The sequence below is a fragment of the Hyperolius riggenbachi genome, chromosome 9 (assembly GCF_040937935.1).
Source record: "Hyperolius riggenbachi isolate aHypRig1 chromosome 9, aHypRig1.pri, whole genome shotgun sequence".
Taxonomy (NCBI): domain Eukaryota; kingdom Metazoa; phylum Chordata; class Amphibia; order Anura; family Hyperoliidae; genus Hyperolius; species Hyperolius riggenbachi.
Window position 1 is genome coordinate 168,208,233 of NC_090654.1, and position 22,879 is coordinate 168,231,111.

Below are 22,879 nucleotides of genomic sequence, written 5' to 3' on the forward strand. Positions count from 1 at the left end.
TTACTTGTAGCTAACCGGCTTACTCCAGTAAGATTGTGGGGGATGTAATTTCCCCCATACAGACTTTTTTCAGCCATGCACACTCTGAATAGCCATTATGAATAAAGGACAATGCAATATTGCTTGAAAACTTTTTTTTTTTTTTTTAATGAATCTTGTACAACAGTTGCACACTTGCTTAGTTTAACATCTTGCAACACTACACATTCAATTGTAGCAGAATGTCCTTACCAGAGATTTGAACTTTGAACTTCAGTGATGTAAGGCAAGAATATGAGTGTCTAGGGCTTTGTTGGTAGTAAGTAAGAAGACGACCACTGTTTGCCATAATGTACAGATGAAAAGACACAATACAATTGTGAAGTAGAGTTTATGAAAAGTACGTGAACTATGTTAAGGTGAAAACAGCCCAGCAAAAATGAAAACCTAAATAATTAACTAACTAACTAGTGAGCAGAGCCCAGCACAATGTATACAGATGAATGATTCACAATAAAAAAATTAGAAGACAGACAGAGGCAAATATAAATCAAAATAAGTCACAACCAGGAAATCAGAAGATGCACAAGGTAACAGGAACTGGTTAGTTCAGTAATCGGCAGCACACAAACCCCTGGTATGTGTCTATGTTTGATAAGTAAAGAGACAAGGATGGTCTGCACTGATCCACTTGAACTTTTAACTTTATTAAGGACGTATCGAGCAACACAAAGCCGACATGTTTCGGACCTACAGGTCCTTACTCATGGCTAAAAGTTACAACATTGCACATCTACTATATATACATGTGTACATAGCTCCACCCTAAACTAGGTGGGATGAGTGAAAAGGAGGATCCTACTGCACTTCACCCACAGGTACAGGCAGAAAGATACCCCTCAGATAAAACTCATATATGGTCATATAAAATAATAAAAAAAGACAACATAATAGTACATATACAAGTCTAAAAACACAGACAATCAGCGTTTAAAACTTAAAGAAAACCTGAACTGAAAATTAAAAGTCAAAATAAGCATACACAAGTCATACTTACCTTCCATGTAGTCTACTCCTCAGTGTCTTTCTCCTGTCCCGCGTCCTGTTTGTTCACTGTGATAAAGAGAATTTTCCGTCCTCCATTTTGAAAATGGCCATTACCCATAACAGCTTTCTGGTCAGCACACAGTTAAACTGTAACATCGCCCACTTAAGCCATAGGGAAACATGGACATTACCTGGTACATCAGTTTTCCTCTCAGCTATAACTGACAGCAACTGATATTTTATTGACAGCAACTGATATTTTATTGACAGCAACTGATATATTTCAGATCTGACAAAATATTGTCAGAACTGGAAGGGATTATTGTCAGAAGAAAATGGTGAGCTTCTGAAAGGAACTGATGGCAAGGTAACTATGTAATGTTCATTTGAAGTTAACTGATGTGTTTATTTTAAATATTTTTACTCAGTACAGGTTCTCTTTAAAAGATAAAGGCACACTTCATTGGGGACAGAATTGTACAAAAATACCATCATGTGTTCCCTATAATGTACAAGGGGGCGGCGGGTGGTAAGAGTCAGGCTCAGGTTAATGTGGATGGATCATCGAAAAAAAGGCCAGGTCCAATTTCCTACTACAGGAAACCACGGAAGGGTCACAAGAGGGGCAGAGGAGGAGGAAAACCAGGAGGGCAGGTATAAAGAACAAGAGAAAATCCTATCTTGAAGATAGCAATCCATGCAGTGTTATTATCTAAATATGTTCCTACTGATGCAGAGATGCAGGTGTTAACTAGGGGCCTGTCCTTTGCTCCGACTCATCATCTTGATGTTTTCAAAACCTTAGTGGATGTAAATACATTTGTAAGGTCAGTACTTATGAGGAAACATTTTGATGGTGAAGCTAGAAGCATGGACTGGGGGACCCAGATGACACTTGAAAATATTGGGGACTTCAGGGACACCCAGGATAGATCAATGCTAGATCAACTAGCTACAGAGAAGCTGGTTAGACATGGCCCGAACCTCTGATTTTCGGTTCCGCAATAGACTTCAATGGGGAGGCAAACTTTTGCTGGCCACAAAAGTGATGGAAAAGATGTTTCAAGGGGTCTAACATCTGAGTTTTTGCATGGATGAGTGGGATACACGCCAAAAGTCCCGGGGAAAAATCTGGATTTGATGCAAAGTAGCGTTTTTAACGGTAGAAATCACATTGAATGCTAAATTGCAGGCCTAAAGTACTTCAAAACATCTTGCATGTGTATACATCAATCAGGGAGTGTAATTAGAGTACTGCTTCACACTGAAACATCAAACTCACTGTGTAACGCACCGCAAACAGCTATTTGTGTTGTGTAGTGACGGCCATGCTGGACTGGTGCGCACCATGGCCAGAGTGCAGGCCGTGGCGGTTTTCAAGCCCATATGGTCGCCGGGCTGAGGTAGCTGAATGACAGAACAGTGACTGTCCAGCTGATCAAATTTGGTCTGTCCAAAATGAATCAACAACCTTATTTTCGTGGGTTTGCCCCCCCCCCCCCGACACACTCCTATAGCCGTCGGTCATTGCTTCATTGTGATACGCGAGCCCCTTCACCGCGGCAAGGTAATGATCATGAAGGGGAATGGGCACATGTACATGCCTTTAGTTTTGTTGTTGCAGCTGCAGTGCAGCCCAAAAAAATAGGCAGGCATGTACAGGCACCAGAAAAATTATTACAGGTAGTCCCCGACTTATGAACGCCCGACTTACGAATGACCCACCGATACGAACGGCATGGATTATGTGTTGCCATGGGAACAACCCCCCCCCCCCCCTACAAATTTTTCAAATTGGACTTATAGTTTTTGAGAAAAACGATTTTAAAAGAATCAAAGAAAAATGGCTTTTAAGGTAGTAATGGCCTTCGTAAGGTAGTTGTCTGTACGTGGGTCTTGGTCTTTCCACGGCTCAATTTTCAGTGGCAGAGAGTACAGATGGCATTGCTCCCATCTGAGGCAGACACACACAAAAATTTCCACATCGCTGAGCCCTGGGGTGATGGCTGCCGACTGAGTATTAAGTGGGGTGCCAGAATCAGAGCAGGAGGAGGAAGATATGTCACGCTTCCGTGCAGAAGCTGAGAAAGATGAGGTGTTCTGTGTTAAATAGTCAACTACGTCTTGACAATATTGGGTGTTTATGGCACGTGCCTTCTTCTGAACACTGTACTTTGGTTGAGGGCCGTACGAAATCACGACTGCGTGGCCTCGAACAGACCTGCCAGGTGGCCTGCCTCTGCCTTTTGTTTTGTCCATATTTCAGGGGATGAAGTGAAAGGTATGCACTGACTTGACTAATACAATGTGCAGTCAGTCACACAGGTGCAGTTAACAGGTATACACAGAGTGGTATATCACACTGCGTGCACTCACGTAGGTAGGTGGGTGCACTGAACACAACAGGTAGATATATGCAGTAATGGGTATTACAATGTGCTCCTGTCAGTCACACACAGACAGGTAGCAGACAGGCACAGTGACACTGCGTGCGCTCAGCTCACGTAGGTAGGTGGGTACCCTGTGAACAACAGGTAGCTAGGTATATGCAGTAATGGGTATTACAATGTGCACCTGTCACACACAGACAGGTAGCAGACAGGCACAGTGACACTGCGTGCGCTCACGTAGGTGGGTGCACAGTGAACAACAGGTAGGTATATGCAGTGATAGGTAATGTGCACCTGTCACACAGGTAGTCACTGAATGTACTGGGCCTGGCAGTGGCACACACAGTATGAATTCTCAAGGCTGTCTATGCAACACAAGTGTCAGTGGGACACAGAGAAAAAAAAATAGATCACAAGAACAAGATTAGCTCTCAAAAGAGCTGTTGTGGGGTCTTATTTTAGCAATAAGAATCAGCAAGGAGCAAGCTAAGAAGCCTACAAGAGCCTAACTAATCTTTCCCTATGAGAGAGTCTGCAGCAGCTGTCCCTTTCTATTTACTGCAGGCAGACGAGTGAGTAAAATGGACGGCGATGCCTGCCTTTTATAAGGGGGAGTGGCTCTAGAAGGGAGTGTAGCCTGATTGGCTACAATGTGCCTGCTGACTGTGATGTAGAGGTTCAAAGTTGACCCTAATGGTGCACCATGGGGGCGAACCGAAATTCTGGTAAAGTTTGCGGTTCTCCGCGATCGCAAACCCTTGGAAGTTTGCCTGGAACCGTTCGCCAGTGAACCGTTCAGGCCATCTCTGTTGCTGGTTTGGTGTCCTTGGATCATGTGAGACCTATAGTTGTCCGCAACCCAGATTTCTACCCCGTGGCCAGTTGCACTCAGCCGGTTTACACTTTTCAGGAATTGGTTGAACGCGATCTGGTCGAGTTGGGGTGTGCCCCTTCTGCCTGCAGGCCCAACCTGTCTCACCAGGAGCAGCAGGCCCTCCGTAGTATGAAGGACAATAAGGATATTGTTATCAGAAATGCAGACAAGGGAGAGGCAGTTGTCATCCTGGATAAGGAGAGTTACAGGTTTGAGGCAGCTATGGGATTCCTCTGTATATCTAGGCCTTAAAACAGATCCTACTAAGATCTTCCAGGCGGAGTTGGTACAGCTGCTGTCCCTGGGTAGGAGCCTGGGGGTCCTCGACCAGAGGCTGGTGGATTACATGACAGTGCAGCACCCAGTCATTCCAAACTTCCATCATAACCTAAGATCCAAAACCGGGCGTTCCCCCAGAGGGAAGGCCCATTGTGGCCGGTATTGGCTCTCTGGGGGAGCGCCTGAATGACTGGGTGGATTCCATGCTCCAGCCTCTGGTGTGTCGACTGCCGGGCTACATCAGGGACACAAAACATTTGCTGTCAAGCCTGGAGGTCTTTGAATGGAGGGAACAATACAGCTGGCTCACAGTCGATGTGAGGGCTCTGTATTCCTGTATCCCCCACGATCTGGCATTAAAGGCCATAGAGTTCCATCTCCAAAGGTATTCCAGCTACCCTGTGGATCTCTAGAGGTTCATCCTCATGGCAGTCGAGTATCTCCTGGCCCGCAACTATTTCATGGTTGATGGCGGTTTCTACCTCCAGAGGTGTGGCGCCTCCATGGGAGCCAAATTTTCTCCCTCACTGGTAAACCTCTATTTGCGGTGATGTGAGGAATTCCATATCTTTGGGGGTGGGAGCCGCTGTATGGATTTGGTTGTGTGGTACGGGAGATACATTGACGACCTGCTCATAGTGTGGCAGGGCCAATCTGGTGATGTTCAGGATTTCATGGAATACCTTAATGGGAACACCTTGAATCTACAGATTACATCGAGTTTTGACACCATGGCAATCAATTATCTGGACTTGACTCTGTCAGGTGACCCAGCACGGGGCAGATTGTGTTACAGAACCTATAGTAAACCATGTAGTGGTAACACTACCCTCAGTGCGAACAGTTGCCATGCCCAACACACCAATACGAGGTGTCCTTGTTGGTGAATTCACAAGGGTACGCCACAACTGCTCAGAGGAATCATGGCTTCCAGAGGAGCTTGCCATGGTAGAGAAACGCTTGCAGGATAGAGGATACCCTAAGTGGGTCATAAATAGGGGTAGAGTTCATGCTGGTAGAAAGTCTCGGGAAAGACTACTTTGCAGACTGGAGGTTAAGAGAGGGGAAGAAAGTAGACCCACCTTTGTCACCACATACAGCGCCGAATATAGTAAGGTGGTAGACATTATCAAAAAATACCTCCCGGTATTAGAAGCTGATCAAGGCCTTCGCCCCATTGTACAACAAGGGGTTCGCTTTGCAAGTAGGAAGGCCCCAACTTTGGCCCAGACACTCTCACCTAGCCTCTTTGAGTCTAGGCCCAGTACTCCCACGTGGCTCAGTGTGGTGGGTTCCTATAGATGTGGTGTCTCCACATGTAATTATTGTGGGGTGCACGAAAAAACACGTGTTGCAGTGTCCTCCAATGGGCGCACATTCCCTATTAGACAGTTCATCAATTGTAATTCCACATACGTGGTGTATTTGGTTACATGTAGGGAGTGTTTACACTCCAATATGTGGGGTGCACCACGAGACCACTTAGATCCAGGATTAGCGAGCACTACAAGTGTCCCTCCTGGCTGTGCCACAACATTTCAAATGTGGCCAAGCATTTTCTCCGTGTGCATCATGGCAATATGACATCTTTTTCCCATCGTGGCCTGGAGCGCGTAAGTTTTTCCCAGAGAGGTGGTGACCACTATAGACGCTTGCTGGCTTTAGAAGCCCTCTGGATTTCTAAGTTAGGCACTAGGGCCCCTCTGGGTTTGAATTCATGGTTGAATCTGGCCCTTGTTACCCATTGAGGGTCTTTCTGTCCTCTGCCCTGCTTTCTATTTGCTTCTCTCTCCTTCCCCCTCCCCCCTATCCCTTCCTTCTCTGGAGGGTTTCCTTCCTTTGTGTGTCTTTGCTTCCCTGCTCTTGCTCCTCAATCACATTATAGGGAACACATGATGGTATTTTTGTACCATAGGGAAAAAGTAGGGAAATTGCAACATAGGCAAAAAGTAATTTATAGTGCATTTAATTCTAGGAGAAATGTATGTCTTATATAGTATATGTGTGTTTATGTGTATTTTACATTTTATGTTATAGTGGTCATTTATTGGCCTTTATTTCTTATTATTAGTACTTATCCACCCACAAAACTATGGAAATGAAGTATTCATTAAATTCATTTTGCCATTAGGATATTGTTTTCATACAAGAAAATGTTGAAGACAATCGCAAATAACCTATGAATAGCAAAAAGTAAATCAGAGAAACTGCATTCTTTGTATAAACCGGTATCATCACAACCTATTTTTTTCAGTGATTAAAGAATGTCTATTTTAATCATATGCATATAGTGCCACTAGCTAACATTGCTGACTGATATTGTCATCATTACTTCACAGGGCTGTGTTAGTCTAATGAAGACAATTCATACATTTTGCATTCAGTTGATGAAATAAAACAGTATGATTAACCAGCAGGCACACATACTGTATGATCCATAAGTTGGAGCAAAGACTGCTGTGTAAACACTGAGCAAGTGGCACTCCAAAAGTTAATCTGTAGAGTTCCAGCATAAAAAATACGTTTGAAATTTCAGGAATTATTCCCAACAGACTGTAGTATAGCAGTAACTAACATTTCAGAGTCTCTTTCGACTGCTTTATCAAAGTACTATACCAGAGAAGTAGCAATAGTAATTTAGATGAAATATTTATCTTGCCTCGTTGTTGCAATGGTCCTGCATGTCCTTCTGAGTAAATAAAAACAAATAATGGCAATAAAGGCGGTAATAAAAGTAGTAATAGTAATAACACATATTTTGAAGTAATGCTATTGAACTAATGTTCAAAATATGCTCAGTAAAGTCCTGCAGGGTTGTGGAAAATTCACAGAGACTATTTTAAACAAATTTTGCAATTGTGCTGGAGGAGGTGAGTGTAACTACCATCATCCATGCAGTGGTAGGCCCTGGGGAGGGGTGACTTAATATGGAGCAATGCACAATATAATGTATTCTCTGTTGAGTTGGTCCTCAGCCCAATGTAGACTGAACATGGCATCAGGCAAAATGAATGTTGCGCAAATGTAATGCATTAGATCTCTTTATAGTAAACTCCAAGGGGCAAGGCCAAGTAGTTTACTATATGAAACGTTTACTATATCAAGATTGATCATACATTGTAAAAAAGAGTGTTTCAGTTGTGTGTAATGTAACCAAGAACAAGTATAGTGACCACATATAGTAACTTGTGTATATTTTCTTTTTTTTGTAAGATCCTGAAATAGTGAATGGAATTTATTGGTCGGAATCATTAAACAAGGTGTTTGTTGATAACTTTGATCGAGATCCTTCCCTTATTTGGCAATATTTTGGAAGTGCAAAGGGATTTTTTCGCCAGTATCCAGGTAAGAAACTAGTACACAAATGTCTCTTTTTTTTTTTTTGTAAGATCGATGTGTATTGTGAAGTATTTGTTGATGGAAGTATTTGATGACTACTTGCCACTCTCTGAAATAAACATTCTAAGGCTGATGATTGGAAAAACAACATTGGATCACCAAAAACTGGCATTTATGCATTTACTAAACCAGGAACAACCGCATGTTGTGCATGTGATGGCATGATATGGATCAATATAGATGCTCAGCAAGAAATTCAGACATTACATTTCCTGCCAGGGGCTTTTGTGAATTTCACCTTACACTTGTCTTTCATTCCCTTGGCTTCTTTTATTTCTTCTCTCTTACCCAACCTTACCTTTTTTTCCCCCCGCCCTTTGCTTTTCTCCCTCCCTTTTCCTACCTTTCTTCCCGTAACTTACCATCTCACCTATTTATCTGGGATTATGTAAATAAAAGAGAAAAGCACAGGGACACCAGGAGCCCAATATAGTGTAGTATATCAGAAAACAGGATATACCTGTACATAGCAAATGAGATACTCACAAGTCGGGGTTGCTATCCGAGCAACCACTCTCCGCAAATGTGACGAAATGCTGTCCCCAATCGGCCTTGTGATGATCTCGTTGCTCGCTGCCCCCCCCCCCCCCCCAAAAAAAAATAAAATAATTGTACACGTTACTGGCCAGGCTTAACTATACAATAAACCCACATGGGTAACTACAATGGAAAACTCAGCGATGGGAGATGCCCTGTGTGGAAGGTGTGATGTTCTATTCTAGTCCATAAGGAGTATGATAAAACTATCATAAATCACCTACCTGAATTGAGACAACTGGGTTTCAGAAAGAAAAAGGAAATTTATTGAGCACTCAGTGAGTGCTCAATGAATGTCCTTTATGTATTTGAAATGGAGTTGTCTCCATTCAGGTAGGAGATTTATGATAATTGTATTATGCTTCTTATGGACTAGAATAAAACTTCACACTTTCTACATCGGGTGCCTCATATCACAGAGTTTTTCACCCATTCATCTCTACCTTCCTCCTTTACCTAACTGCTTTCCTGGATCCTATTTTGCTTTTTCAATTTATACTTCCTTGTTGCAAACAATGTTGCAGAAAAATTATCTCTTCTCCCCTCTACTATCCTAAAAAACATATTTGAAAGATTCAGTTAGATTTATTTTCTCCTTTATATAGTCTCAGCCTTTCCATTTATGTGACTCCTTATTCGAAAATACAACTGTCAGCTAACTCTGGCTTATATAAGAAATTGCATTCCACCTACTCCAAATATAGCGCCTCTTGATGTCACTGTAAAGTTCTTTGTGTTGCTGTATAATTTCAAACAGAATTCTGTATTGTTTAAAAGATTTCCTTCTTGTGTTTTCACTAGGTATTAAATGGGAGCCAGATGAGAATGGTGTTATTGCATTTGACTGCCGAAACCGAAAATGGTAAGTAACCCATTGAACAAAGAATGCATTTACCTCTTCCACCTGGAAAATGTAGTGAAGAGAAACAATCTATTTTTCTTCCATCTTTCTTTGATGTAGGTACATTCAAGCAGCTACCTCTCCAAAAGATGTAGTGATTTTAGTTGACGTCAGTGGGAGCATGAAAGGACTTCGCCTGACAATTGCAAAGCAGACTGTCTCTTCTATTCTGGACACCCTTGGAGATGATGACTTCTTCAACATAATTGCCGTATGTTGCCTTTGTTTCTCTGCAGTCTTCTTTTAACATCCATTTCCTTTATAACCTTTTAACTGACTGCGTCTGGGCACCTGCAGGGGGCCGCTGAGCGATGTCAACACTTCAGATGCACTCATTTCTGCATTCGGTCGATATTAATTTAAGTGATAAGTTGAACTCTTGTGAACTCTCTTGAAAGACCACATTGACAAGCACCCCAGTAAACAAGACAAAGAACAACACCCTTAGCTATTTTAGACTAGTGATTGCTACTTCCAGGTCATACTGGGACCACTTATGGAACAACAGTTACAGTCTGAAAACACAGATCACTTATGCTACTGACATTTCTGGTCTAATCTACTTAAAAGATGCCCGTAGTATTAAATCATAATTCAAACTACCAAAATATGTCCTTAATATTATATATTGAGTTCTGAAAAGCTTAAACTGAATATCTGTGTTCTATTCAGCACAAAGTAAAGCTACACAGCACTGTAATTATATTGACGTGACAGTAATTATGTACATATAATTATTATTATTGTTTGTGAAGATCCTTCAGTTAGAGGCTGTCCATTTCCATCATTATATTATAAACCAGTATAACACTATAATTCAGCCATTTTTGTCATTACAATTACATATGCATGCAGTCTTGGTAGCCAGGAAAAGGAGGGGTGCAAGATTGCAGTCTCCCATCCTCTGTTATAAACAGACCATATGTCATTCACTGCGAGGTAGGGGTTGCCTGTGGAGCAAAGCCCCCCCCCCCCTGCAAAACAATGTTGTACCAGTGTGGAGGCACAAGAGGCTTTGCCCAATTTCCTGGTGCTCCCACAACTACAAAGAGAGGAGGATACAGGTAGTAGATATTTTGTATTATCTTATTATCGATTCCTGCAGAGTGTTAAAATAAAAAAGGTGAAAAATCTTTCCCAAGAATTCAGTTCAGTCAGTTCTTTGGCAGGCTAAACAATAATGCCTTAGCCCTCTATGGCAGCCAGTGAGCATCCAGGAAATAGCAGAGATGTAGAACTCTCTACAACAACAACAACAACAAATAACATTTGTAAAGCGCTTTTCTCCCGTGGGACTCAAAGCGCATAAGCATGGCTCCGACCATCGTGGTACAGGGGAAGAATTTTATAAATCTGGAAATGCCAGGCTAAACAGGTGGCTTTTCAGTCTGGATTTGAATAGCTCCAGGGATGGTGCTGTCTTTACTGGGTGTGGTAGGGAGTTCCAAAGAGTAGGGGCAGCATGACAGAAGGCTCTGTCTCCAGATTTTTTGAGGTGCACTCTGGGAGTGACCAAGTTTATAGAACTTGCTGATCTGAGGTTATGAGAGGTGTGGTGCAGCTTCAGCAAGTCCTTCATGTATCCAGGGCCCAGATTGTGCAGGGATTTGAATGTCAGCAGTCCAATCTTGAAGAGTATTCTCCATTCTACTGGTAGCCAGTGCAGTGAGCGAAGGATCGGTGTAATGTGACAGTGGCGAGGCTGGTTTGTTAGCAATCTGGCAGCAGCATTCTGCACTAATTGCAGGCGACGCAAGTCTTTTTTGGGGAGGCCAGCATAAAGGGCATTGCAGTAGTCCAGCCGTGATGTGATGAAGGCGTGGACTAGGGTTTGAAGATCCTCTGGGGGAATCAGATGTTTAATCTTTGCAATGTTCTTCAGATGAAAGAAGGAAGATTTAACTACAGATGAAATTTGGTTTCTGAAACTCAATTCCCCATCGATTAGTACGCCAAGGCTGCGCACAAGGCTGGAGCTGTTTATGTCTGAATTCCCAATCCTGATTGGTGTTGCTTTAGGATAGAGCTGTTTTGATGGCGAGCACTGGCTTTGGACAAACAGGACCTCAGTTTTGTCAGCATTCAGTTTCAACCAGTTATCATTCATCCATGCCTGAAGCTCAGCTAAGCAAGAGTTTATTTTTGGGGTAGGGTCTGTTCCACCAGGTTTGAAGGACAGGTATAGCTGTGTGTCATCGGCGTAGCAGTGGTACGTCAGGCCATGTCGTTGGATAAGTGTACCGAGTGGCAACATGTAGATTGCAAACAGCAGAGGGGATAGGATTGATCCTTGTGGCACTCCGAATTGTAGAGGTGCAGGTTTGGACATTATAGGTCCTAGGGATACTCTCTGTGTTCTGTCAGTCAGGAATGATCTGAACCACTGGAGGACTGATCCACTGATGCCACAGTACTCCTGCAGTCTGTTAAGCAGGATTTCATGGTCAACTGTATCAAAAGCAGCTGAGAGATCCAACAGGATTAGGATGGAGCATTCCCCTCTGTCCCTTGCCATGAGCAGATCGTTGTAGACTTGGATGAGGGCTGTTTCACAGCTGTGGTGTTTCTTAAAGCCAGATTGTAGAGGGTCCAGGATGTTGTTTACTGACAGCCTGGTTTCAAGTTGCAGATAGACAGCCTTTTCAATAACTTTACCTAAGAAGGGGAGGTTGGAGACAGGTCTGTAGCTGCTCATAGCATCTGGATCCATGGAAGGTTTTTTGAGAAGGGGCTTGATGATTCCTTCTTTTAGAGAGGTAGGAAACCTCCCTGCTTGCAGAGAGCAATTTACTATTTTGTGAAATGCTGGACCAAGCAGGTCAGGGCATTTCAGCATATGTTTAGTTGGTCCAGGGTCCAGGTCGCAGGTTGTCTGGTGGAGACGACAGAGGGTGTCTGAGATCTCTTCCTCACTAATACTTTTGAAATCAGTCCAGGGTGTTAGGTTGTTTTTGCAGCTATTTCCATTAGTTGCATGAGTCTTGGGTGCTGTGGACTGAATGAGAGACCGAATAGAAGATACTTTGTCAGCAAAGTAGCAGGCAAATTTCTCACATAGCTCCTTTGAGGGAGTTATAGTGGGTTTTAGACAGGATGGATTACATAGTCTATCAACTGTGCGGAATAGTTGGGCTGGTCTGTTGGCGGCCTTTGCGATCTCCTGTGATAGGTAGGAGGATTTTTTCTTGGTGATCGCATTTTGGTAGCTTTCCCTGTGAGAGACAAGGGTGTGTTTATCTTTTGAATTCTGAGATTTTCGCCACTTCCTTTCTAGTCTGCGCACTTCTTTCTTTAGGTCCTTTAGTGAGCTGTCAAACCACCGTGCATGGTGAAGTGGTGTAGATCGTTTGATGCGAACTGGAGCGAGGGCGTCATAGGCAGATGACACTGCATGGTTGTAAATCAGGACCATGGAGTCTGGGTCTGCGCAATGATTGGTTAATGCGTCGAAGTTGAGGATATTCTGAACGTGCTGGGGTGAGACATCTTTCAGTGAACGGTATTTTATGAGTTCTTTCCCTCTGTGTTTTATCGCTGGTGCTGTCTAGAGAGACTTGTCTCCCTACAAGAACTACAGATTATTTTTGTGTTCAAAATACACCTGTGGTTATCTGGTATAGTGCCCCCACCCAGAATCTACATAGTTACATAGTTATTTGGGTTGAAAAAAGACATACGTCCATCGAGTCCAAACGGTAAATAAAGTACAGCACCAGCCTGCTCCTTCACATATCCCAGTTGATCCAGAGGAAGGCGAAAAACCCTACAAGGCATGGTCCAATTAGCCCCAAAAGGTAAAAAATTCCTTTCCTACTCCAGATGACAATCAGATAAAATCCCTGGATCAACACCACTGGGCATTACCTAGAAATTATAGCCATGGATGTCTTTCAATGCAAGGAAAGCATCTAAGCCCCCTTTTAATGCAAATATAGAATTTGCCATAACTGCTTCCTGTGGCAATGCTGATCCTCTGCCTCTAATACCTTTAGCCATAGACCATGAACAAGCATGTAGCAGATCAGGTGTTTCTGACATTGTCAGATCTGATAAGCTTAGCTGCATGCTTTTTTTGGTCTGATTCAGACACTACTGCAGCTAAATGGACCAACAGGGCTGCCAGGCAACTGGTATTGCTTAAAAGGAAAAAAAATATGGCAGCCTCCATATATCCCTCACTTCAGTTGTCCTTAAAGGAATGCTGTAGGGGGCTAGGGGGAAAAGAGTTGAACTTACCTGGAGTATGTAATGGTCCTCCGCAAACGTCCTGTGTCCATGCAGCCACTCACTGATGCCCTGGCCCCCGCCGCAGGTTCACTTACAGAATTTGCTACTTTAAAGTCGTAAGCCCACTGCGCCTACGCAGCCATGTCCTCGCTCCTGCTGCTGTCACCAGGGAGCTAACTGCAAAGGTGCAGTATGGTCTGCGCCTGAGCAGTACACACCCGGTGAAGTCAGCAGGGAGCGAGGATGTGGTCTCGCATGCGCTGTGTTTTTGCGGCTTTAAAGTTGCAAATTCCGGAAGTGAGCTGGTGGAGGGGACTGGAGCATCGGAGAGTGGCTGCGCGGACACAGGACATCTGCGGGGGACCATTAGAAGCCCTGAGTAAGTTCAACTTTTTTTCCCCTATCCCCCTACTGCATTCCTTTAATGGTACTCAACTTAGTGTGCCTGCCTTATCAAAAAAGAGTGCTGCAGTTGTTAAATATTAAAATAAAGCACACAACTTAGTTTATCATACAGTTTGCAATGAGAATAGTATGCCACTACAATCAGTGCAGTTTCTTGGGCAGTGTGGGCAGGACGACAGCCCTGAGCGCAGATCGGCAAGTAGAAGAAGGGTGCGCAGACAGAAGGACTTAACCACTAGGGAGCTGGTGACGCGCAGTGCAGTCAAATGGAAGAAGAACATTATCAGCGTGATCACCTTCTTTGACTCTTCCTGGGCTACACGTGATGACATCTGATGTGCTACAGGCTGTCAGAGGGCGGCACCAATGGAGGTGTCGGCTGTCCAGGCTCTCTTCGGCTGTGTGTTTTCCTGGTCCCTGCTTCCTCCTAGTCTGGATGAGCGGCTGGTCACTAGTAAGTAGACCGATCTATTTGTGACCTGTAGCTGTGTGACTGTCCCTAAAGAGTAAGGGTTTGCGAGTCCATTGGGGGGGGGGGGGGGATGGGGGAATGGGACGCAATTTTTACAACCTCGCCCTGGGCGCAATTTAGCCTAGAAACCACCCTGACTACAGTAAAAATGGTTGTCCATGGAACTCTTAAGGTTGCTTTTTAGCAGTGGCAACCTGAACATCGCTGTGTTTAGTGTTCTGTCTAATTTGAGGGTTTTATTCTACTTTGGCCTGTATTTCTTTGCACATCAGTAAAGCACAATGAAATCTGTTTGGATTACACACACACACACACACACGCACACGCACACACGCACACACGCCACTTAGGCTAAAGCAAACAAAATTTTGGGATGCATTAAAAGGGAAATAAAAACTCGAGATGCTAGCATAATATTGCCCCTGTTTAACTCTCTAGTAAGGCCACATCTGGAATATGGAATTCAGTTCTGGGCACCACATTACAAAAAAGATATTGCAGTTTTAGAGCAGGTGCAGAAACGAGCTACAAAATTGATACGTGGGATGGAAGGTCTCGCTTACCAAGAAAGGTTAGATAAACTGGGTTTATTTGGTCTAGAGAAAAGATGCCTTAGAGGGGATCTAATTAACATGTATAAATACATCAGAGGGCAATATAATAGCTTGGCGGATGAGCTTTTTGTCCCTAGGCCTTCTCAAAGGACTAGAGGACATGATCTGCGCATGGAGGAAAAACGTTTTAGCCATTTATTTAGGAAAGGGTTCTTTACAGTAAGAGTGATTAAGATGTGGAATGCATTGCCACAGGAAGTCGTTGTGGCAAACTCTATACCTGCATTTAAAGGGGGCTTAGATGCTTTCCTTGCGTTGAAAGACATCCATGGCTACAATTACTAGGTTATGCCTAATGATGTTGATCCAGGGATTTTATCTGATTGCCATCTGGAGTCAGGAAGGAATTTTTCCCTTTTGGGGCTAATTGGACCATGCCTTGTGGGGTTTTTTTCGCCTTCCTCTGGATCAACAGGGGTATGTGGGGGACGGGCTGGAGTTGTACTTTGTACTGGTTGAACTCGATGGACGTATGTCTTTTTTCAACCAAAATAACTATATAACACCTTTCTCTCTTTCTCTCTCTCTCTCTCTCTCTCTCTCTCTCTCTCTCTCTTACATGTGCAAGCGCATGCACACACATTTGTCATCCGCTGGGGTCACAGGTGCCGTGCTCCTTTTAATATCAATGATTTCAGGAGAAGAAAAGGCTGAAATGGCACCGCTCCTTTAAGAGCCCTTTATTTACAATGTGGGTAATACACAGGTACAGCAGGGGGTATAGGGTAGCCTGACAACTGGTTTGCGAAGTGTGCCGCTTCCTCAGAGGCAGTAGTTCTACTGCTTCTGAGAAAGCAACACTTGTCACAAAACAGCTGCCAGGCTACCTATAAAAAAAGCACAAACCTCCCCCTAAATACTCACCATGCCTCCAGCGAGGTCTAGCAGCCTTCCTGCAGCACCTAGCAGGCTCCTAGTGGATTTCCAGCTTCCCCTGTGCACGGAAGCCGGCATGTCACCTAACCCACACCTGGTCATTAGGTGCTGCAGAAAGCCTGCTAGACCTTGCTGAAGGCTCGGCAAGTATATTAAAAGCCTCAGAACCTGCCCAAAACAAAGTCCCCGTTATTCCTCAGGCATGCCGGTTAGTTGACTTCTGATTGCCTGATTTACTGGATAACGGGGACTTTGCTGTATTAATCATACTCAAATCATTAATCATGTTACATAAGGAAACTGAACTATTAGGTTTTAATCACCAATGAAGGTTAAACGTCGCTACTCCTTGTGTGCCCATGTCTGAGGCTGTTGGCTCACTTTACTTCTTGGAAGGGCTAGTCCTGTCAACACAGCATCCTAGTTGTTGTTAGAATGTGATCCATTTCTGAATAGTTGTTATGCATTATTTTTCATAGTCGTTATGCATTGACAAATAGTTGGCATATCTCTTTCTCTCCATATACTTCTCTCCAGGGGCCGTATGCAATTAACGTTTTCTCCCGAGTTTTCACCTAGGAGATAATTTTTCATAATCGATTTAGAATATGTTTTCAGCATTTTGAAATGAAAAGTTCAGACCCTTAGGTAACTAGTACCAAAAAGTAGGTGAAAAACTACTATCAAAGTTATTTTTAGTGTTTTCTTCCTTGCTGGTGATTTAACATGCATTTTACTGACAAGTTTAAAAATACCACCTGGGAGAGAAAGTTAATTGTATTTGGGTCCCAGGGCCCTTATTTAATTCAATTTTTTTGTACTAAGTTTTATCCTTGGTGATATTTCCACACCTAAACGATAAAATGCCTTTAATGCTGGGTACGCACTATGAGATTTTTTGGCAGATCGATTATTTCCAACATGTCCGATTTGCTTTCCCATCGATTTCCGAGAATTTCCTATTAAAGTGCACAGAAATTGATCGGAAAGCAAATTGGACATGTTGGAAATAATCGATCTGACAGTAAATCGACCAGAAAATCTCATAGTGTGTACCCAGCATTAAGCTTTCAGTAAGCAAGAAAATACGAATTATTTTGACAGTACATTTTCTTGAAAGTTATTTTAAACAGAAGATGACAGATTATCTTGTAGGAGAAAAAGTGAATTGAATAAGGTCTCAAGCATCTATCAGAAAATGGTCCTCCAGTGCTACCAGCAGGAAAAGTCTTTGCTTCTTAATGAGCTTGTCAGGTGATGCATTACAGTTTTCAAGTTTATCAGTAGTATATTGCTGTGTTTGGTGGAACATGAAAGTTTTAAATGCACGTTCCGGAGAGGCATAGTAACTGTTTATATCCACATGTCTAGAATAGATATTCCCCTGTAGTGCTTCATATTTACCCTGTGGGTTATCATATGTCCAGGTGACATCTAGAGTGCATACATTTTAAATTAAGATGGCAGTTCTTCTGTTTTGATTAGCCTTGAAAAAATAAACTTTCCTATAATTATCCTGAATGTATGCAGGGCATGAATGGTTTGCTTAATGTATCTCCTAGAGTCAGTTGACTTGTTTTTTTTTATTCCCATTTTATTGGGACACTACAGGGGTTGGACAAAATAATGGAAGCACCTTGAAAATCAACAAAATATATTTTAATATGGTGTAGGTCCACCTTTTGCGGCAATTACAGCTTCAATTCTCCGAGGTATTGATTTATACAAATTGTAAATTGTTTCCAAAGGAATTTTAGCCCATTCTTCATTTAAAAAATCCTCCAGTTTTTTTTAGAGACGATGGCGGTGGAAATCGACTTCTTACTTGAATCTCTAATAACGACCATAAATGCTCAATAAAATGTTAAGGTCTGGGGATTGTTGTGGCCAGATGAGATGCTCAACTTCATTAGAATGTTCCTTGCGCCATTCTTTAACAATTCTAGCTGTATGGATTGGGGCATTATCATCTTGAAAGATGGCATTCCCCTCCGGAAACAGTTCTTGAACCCTAGGATGAACTTGGTTTCCCAAAATTCCTAAATTGTTTTGGCTGTTAATTCTTCCATGGAGGGAAATCATTGGCCCGGCGGATTTCCAAGAAATAGCACCCCAGATCATCACAGAACCCCGCCATGTTTTACTGTTAAGAGAGGGTAGTCTGGATGAAATGCTTCTTTCGGCTGTCTCTAAATGTACACTCGGCCGGAGGTTGGAAATAAGGTAAATGATGTTTCGTCAGAGAAAATCACATTTTTCCACTGCTCGAGGGACCAATTTTGGTGGTTTCTACAGCACTCTAAATGCTTTGAAACATTTGTCTTTGATAGCAGAGATTTTCTAATTGCAGTTCTTCTGTGGAATCCAGATTTGTGCAGCTGCCAGCGAATAGTTTTTGTGGAAAATGGGTTCTGTAAGTGTTCATTCAGCTCTGCAGGGATTTTAGGAGCCGTGGTCTTGCGAGCTTTTCTAACAATTCGATTTAGAGTCCGACGGTCTGTCTCAGACAACTTCGACTTTCGGCCACAACTGTGCTTTGCTGAGGACGTTCTCTTTTAAAGGCATTCATTACTTTTGAGACAGTACCGCTTGAAATGCCAAGCATTCGGGCAGTTTCTGTTACAGTAGCGCTTTGAAAGTCTGAGAGATCTGCCATTTTTATAAATTATAACCAACTTTGTTTTAAATATCTGTAAAAAACAATTATTTTAATTAAACATATCAAATAACAAAAATAATAAACAAAAAAAATTAACATATATCAAGTTTTGATTGCCTAAAACATGTTCAAAGATTATGATGCCAAAATGTTAGGTTAGGTGTTTCCATTATTTTGTCCAACCCCTGTAAGTACATTAACCATTTAAGCCGCCTGGGCATGATTGTCATATCCAGGCGCCTGCTGCTGTGCTGCTACGCACTCCTGCACGCTACTGTGCGCACACTCTCATGCTGCCCCACATTAGCCCGGAGATCAATGAATGGACTGGGAATAGTTCCCATTCATTGATCTAAGTCCCCGGTAGAAAGACTGACGGCTTCTCATCAGAAGCCGCAGTCTTTCTAACAAAAAAGTTTCCCCCCCTCCATATGCTTCCTAGAAGCGATCACTTTGCTTCCAGGGCTAAAAAAAAATCTTGTGGCCAAATAGTAAAACTACATCTACATACATTTTTTAATAAAATAAACCTACACTATTACATTTAAAGTTAACGGTTTACCTCCCACACCAAAGATTACCCAAATATAAAATTTTAATGGAAAAAAAATTACAATTAAAAAAACAGAAAAAAACCCATAAATTGTTACCTAAGGGTCTGAAGTTTTTTTTTAATATGCATGTCAAGAGGGTATATCACAAGCCTTTTTAAATAATATGCTTGTAAATAGAGATGTTGCGAACGGTTCACCGGCGAACTGTTCCAGGCGAACTGTTCCAGGCTGGCTTCAGCATGTAGTGTTGGTGGTGGTATAGCGGTTAAGAGAGCTGACTACCAAGCACTCAGACCTGGGTTCAATTCCTGGCCAAGACCTGGGTTCAATTCCCGGCCAAGGTATGTAAGCTGGCTTTTAAAAACCTACAAATCTTTAAGCAAGCTCATTTTTCTCTAGGATAGATCATAATGGTACATGCTAGGCTGCCTTCAGCATGTATTGTTGGTGGTGGTATAGCGGTTAAGAGAGCTGACTATCAAGCACTCAGACCTGGGTTAAATTCCCGGCCAAGACCTGGGTTCAATTCCCAGCCAAGGTATATAAGCTGGCTTTTTAAATTCTACAATTCCCTGGAAGATGAGACCCCCCTCCGGAAGTGAGGGAGAGAGGGATACACTGCCTGATGTTGTAAAGTAGTGTAGGCCTATAATTGAACATTGAATGAGATTTGTGACCTTAAAATAGGGGTTTATGTGAAATCTAGATTTTTTTCCTTGGACTTTTGATGTGCATTTCACTCAATCATGTCTTCCTCCAGGTATTAGATCCCTTGAAACATGTTTTCTGTCATTTTTCCAGCCGGTAGAAATTTTTCTAAATTTTAAAGTTCGCCTCCCCATTGAAGTCTATTGCGGTTCGCGAACTTTTCCGTGAACCGAACCTTCCGCGGAAGTTCGCAAGCAGGGTTCGCGAACCGAAAATCAGAGGTTCGCGACATCACTACTTGTAAATAGTGATGGTCGCAAAACTGAAAAAATGCACCTTTATTTCTAAATAAAATATTGGTGCCATACATTGTGATAGGGACATAATTTAAATGGTGTAATACCTGGGACAAATGGGCAAATTAAATATACAGGTTTTATTTATGATAGCATGTATTATTTTAAAACTATAATGGCCGAAAACTGAGAAATAATGAATTTATTTTCAATTTTTTTTCTTAACTATTCCTGTGAAAATGCATTTAGAAAAAAATAATTCTTAGCAAAATGTACCACCCAAATTCATTGTGATAATTATTGATAAAGTTATTGGTGAATGAATGGGAGGTAAATATTGCTCTTATGCATAAGGTGAAAAATACCCTTGGGCTGAAAAGGTTAACAAACAACATTTTAGTGTTACACTATTACAATTAGTGTTCATCCTAATGTATCAAGGCACATTTATTTAGTGCTGCTGTATGCCAGTTGACTTGACTAACCATATAACAAAAATAGCAACATGTCAAACACTTTGAATTTTTGAATTGAATCTGACAACATAAAATCCTAATTTGGTAAAGCCCTTTAGAAATAAGAATGTTTCTATAAAGTGAAGTGCAAACATTGACATCTCATTTTAAATATTACCATTATTAAGTTTTTAACATGGAAGTCTTGGACAGAAGCTAAGTTTTTTTTTTTTGTTTTTTTTTTTTTGATAGTTTGAGTTGTCACGCACTGCTAGCTGATCAGAATGAGAAAACATCTTGTACTATAGATGGCCTGTCTTAAAGTAATGTTGTAGGGTAGAGCTATATAAAGTATTCAAATGTTTTGTTCCAGTGCCTTTCTTTTTGCTTATAGGAAGGATTGTAGTGGAGGGACTCCTAGCTGTATCCACTTGGAATAAAATGTTGCCAACTAGTGGAAAGTTATAGGCACAGTATGCCAATTGTAGCAAAGTGGTATTACATCCTCTTAGCTATTGGCTGTTGGCCAGTGAATGGAAATACACTGTTGTGCAATTTTCTTTTGTCATCTTTAAAAAAGAAAAAAAATTGGTACTCATTTTATTAATCTTCTCCTTTAACCACTTCAGCCTTCAGTGTTTTTTCACCTTATGCATCTGAGCAAATTTCATCTCCCATTCATCTGCCAATAACTTTATCACTACTTATCACAATGAATTGATCTATATGTTGTTTTTTTCCGCCGCCAATTAGGCTTTCTTTGGGTGGTACATTTTGCTAAGAATTAATTTTTTTCTAAATGCATTTTAAAGAGTAACTGTCAGGCTGCAGAAGCTAATTTAAACCTCTAGTCTCCTGTGTTAAACAGTTTAGAAGGAAGCCAAAAAGACATTACTGAAGATAAAGATCTATCTTACCTTTGATGTATGCTTATCAGCAATGCTTAGACCTAAGCAAGCCGCAAGCCGCATAACATACTGCAAAGCATTCTGGGGCCCTCCCCTCGGCTGCTAAGGAGAAGACGGGATCAAGTTTCAGCAGCTTCTAAAACTCAGTCCAGCCACAGCACAGATAAATCTCGGGGCAGCGTACACTGCAGGAGTCCGCTATTGTTCCTAGCCACATGGCTCATTAATATTCACTGTAAACTAGTGTTATTCAGTATGAGCTGTTCTGTGATCAGAAGCAGGCAGGACATGACGACACATTTGGCTTCACAAACATGGAACCTGCCATGAGCTGTCAGGAGCATCATTCTCTGCATATACTATATACAAATTCTGTGAAATCCAAACGTGGACAGTGAAATGCATATGTAATGTAAGTACAGCCAATCTTTAGCTACTGATATATGTGTTTATTTTCTCTGAGACCCTATACCTAACAGCTCCTCTTTAACGGTAATATTAAGAAAAAAATATTTCTTAGTTTTCAGCCATTATAGCATTAAAATAATACATGCTACCTTAATTAAAACTCCCATGCATTTTATTTGCCCATTTGTCCCGGTTATTACACCATTTAAATTATTTCCATATCACAATGTATGGTGACAATATTTTATCTGGAAATAAAGGTGCATTTTTTTCAGTTTTGCATCCATCACTATTTACAAGCTTATAATTTAAAAAATAATAGTAATATACCCTCTTGACATGCATATTAAAAAAGCGTAGACCCTTAGGTAACTATCTCTTATTACTATCTATTATTTTAGCTCTTGGGGGTTTTGGCAGGAGTTGTTGGATGATTCTCAACATCTGTTTAAAGAGTCCAGTATCCTCTTGCCATCATCCACACCTTTTTCCATTGCTGCAGCCCTGTGTGGTCCTTGACCTTGATAACAATAGTTTCCACCACTTATGGTCTCTGACAGCAGCTATCCAGGGTTGTACATTGATGTTCCTCAGATTAGCTTTCAGTTCATCATTCCAGTGATTTCTAGGCCACCCTGTCACAGTTTTTCTTTCAATCTTGCTTTATATATTGCTTCTGGTGCCCCGGAGAGGGTCATCCTTTTGGCATGTTCTAATCAACGGATCCTCTGACTTTATAAACCGCACTACAGTAGAGTCCCTGTTACCCCATACTATATAAACAGGCAGTCACAACCAACCAGCAGGAAACGGGGGATCCATGGGGATCATTATTTTGTAGAGCAGCAAGCAGTGTAAACTTCTTGCAAAAGCTCTGGCACTGGTCCTCTTCATTCCTGCACCTGCCAGCTGGTCTGCTGAATCCTTGTACTGCTCCCAGTGTGTCACCTG

At 42.0% G+C, this 22,879-nt stretch overlaps 1 protein-coding gene across 1 annotated transcript in view; it reads left to right on the forward strand.

The window, feature by feature from the left end:
- The window catches only part of LOC137533581 (voltage-dependent calcium channel subunit alpha-2/delta-3-like), a 1,358,331-nt gene that overhangs the window by 904,442 nt on the left and 431,010 nt on the right, over positions 1-22,879 (forward strand). The window contains exons 6-8 of the mRNA XM_068254939.1: positions 7,783-7,914; positions 9,307-9,367; positions 9,467-9,617. Of these exons, the coding sequence (XP_068111040.1) occupies positions 7,783-7,914; positions 9,307-9,367; positions 9,467-9,617 (344 nt within the window). The remainder of the gene's footprint in view (positions 1-7,782; positions 7,915-9,306; positions 9,368-9,466; positions 9,618-22,879) is intronic.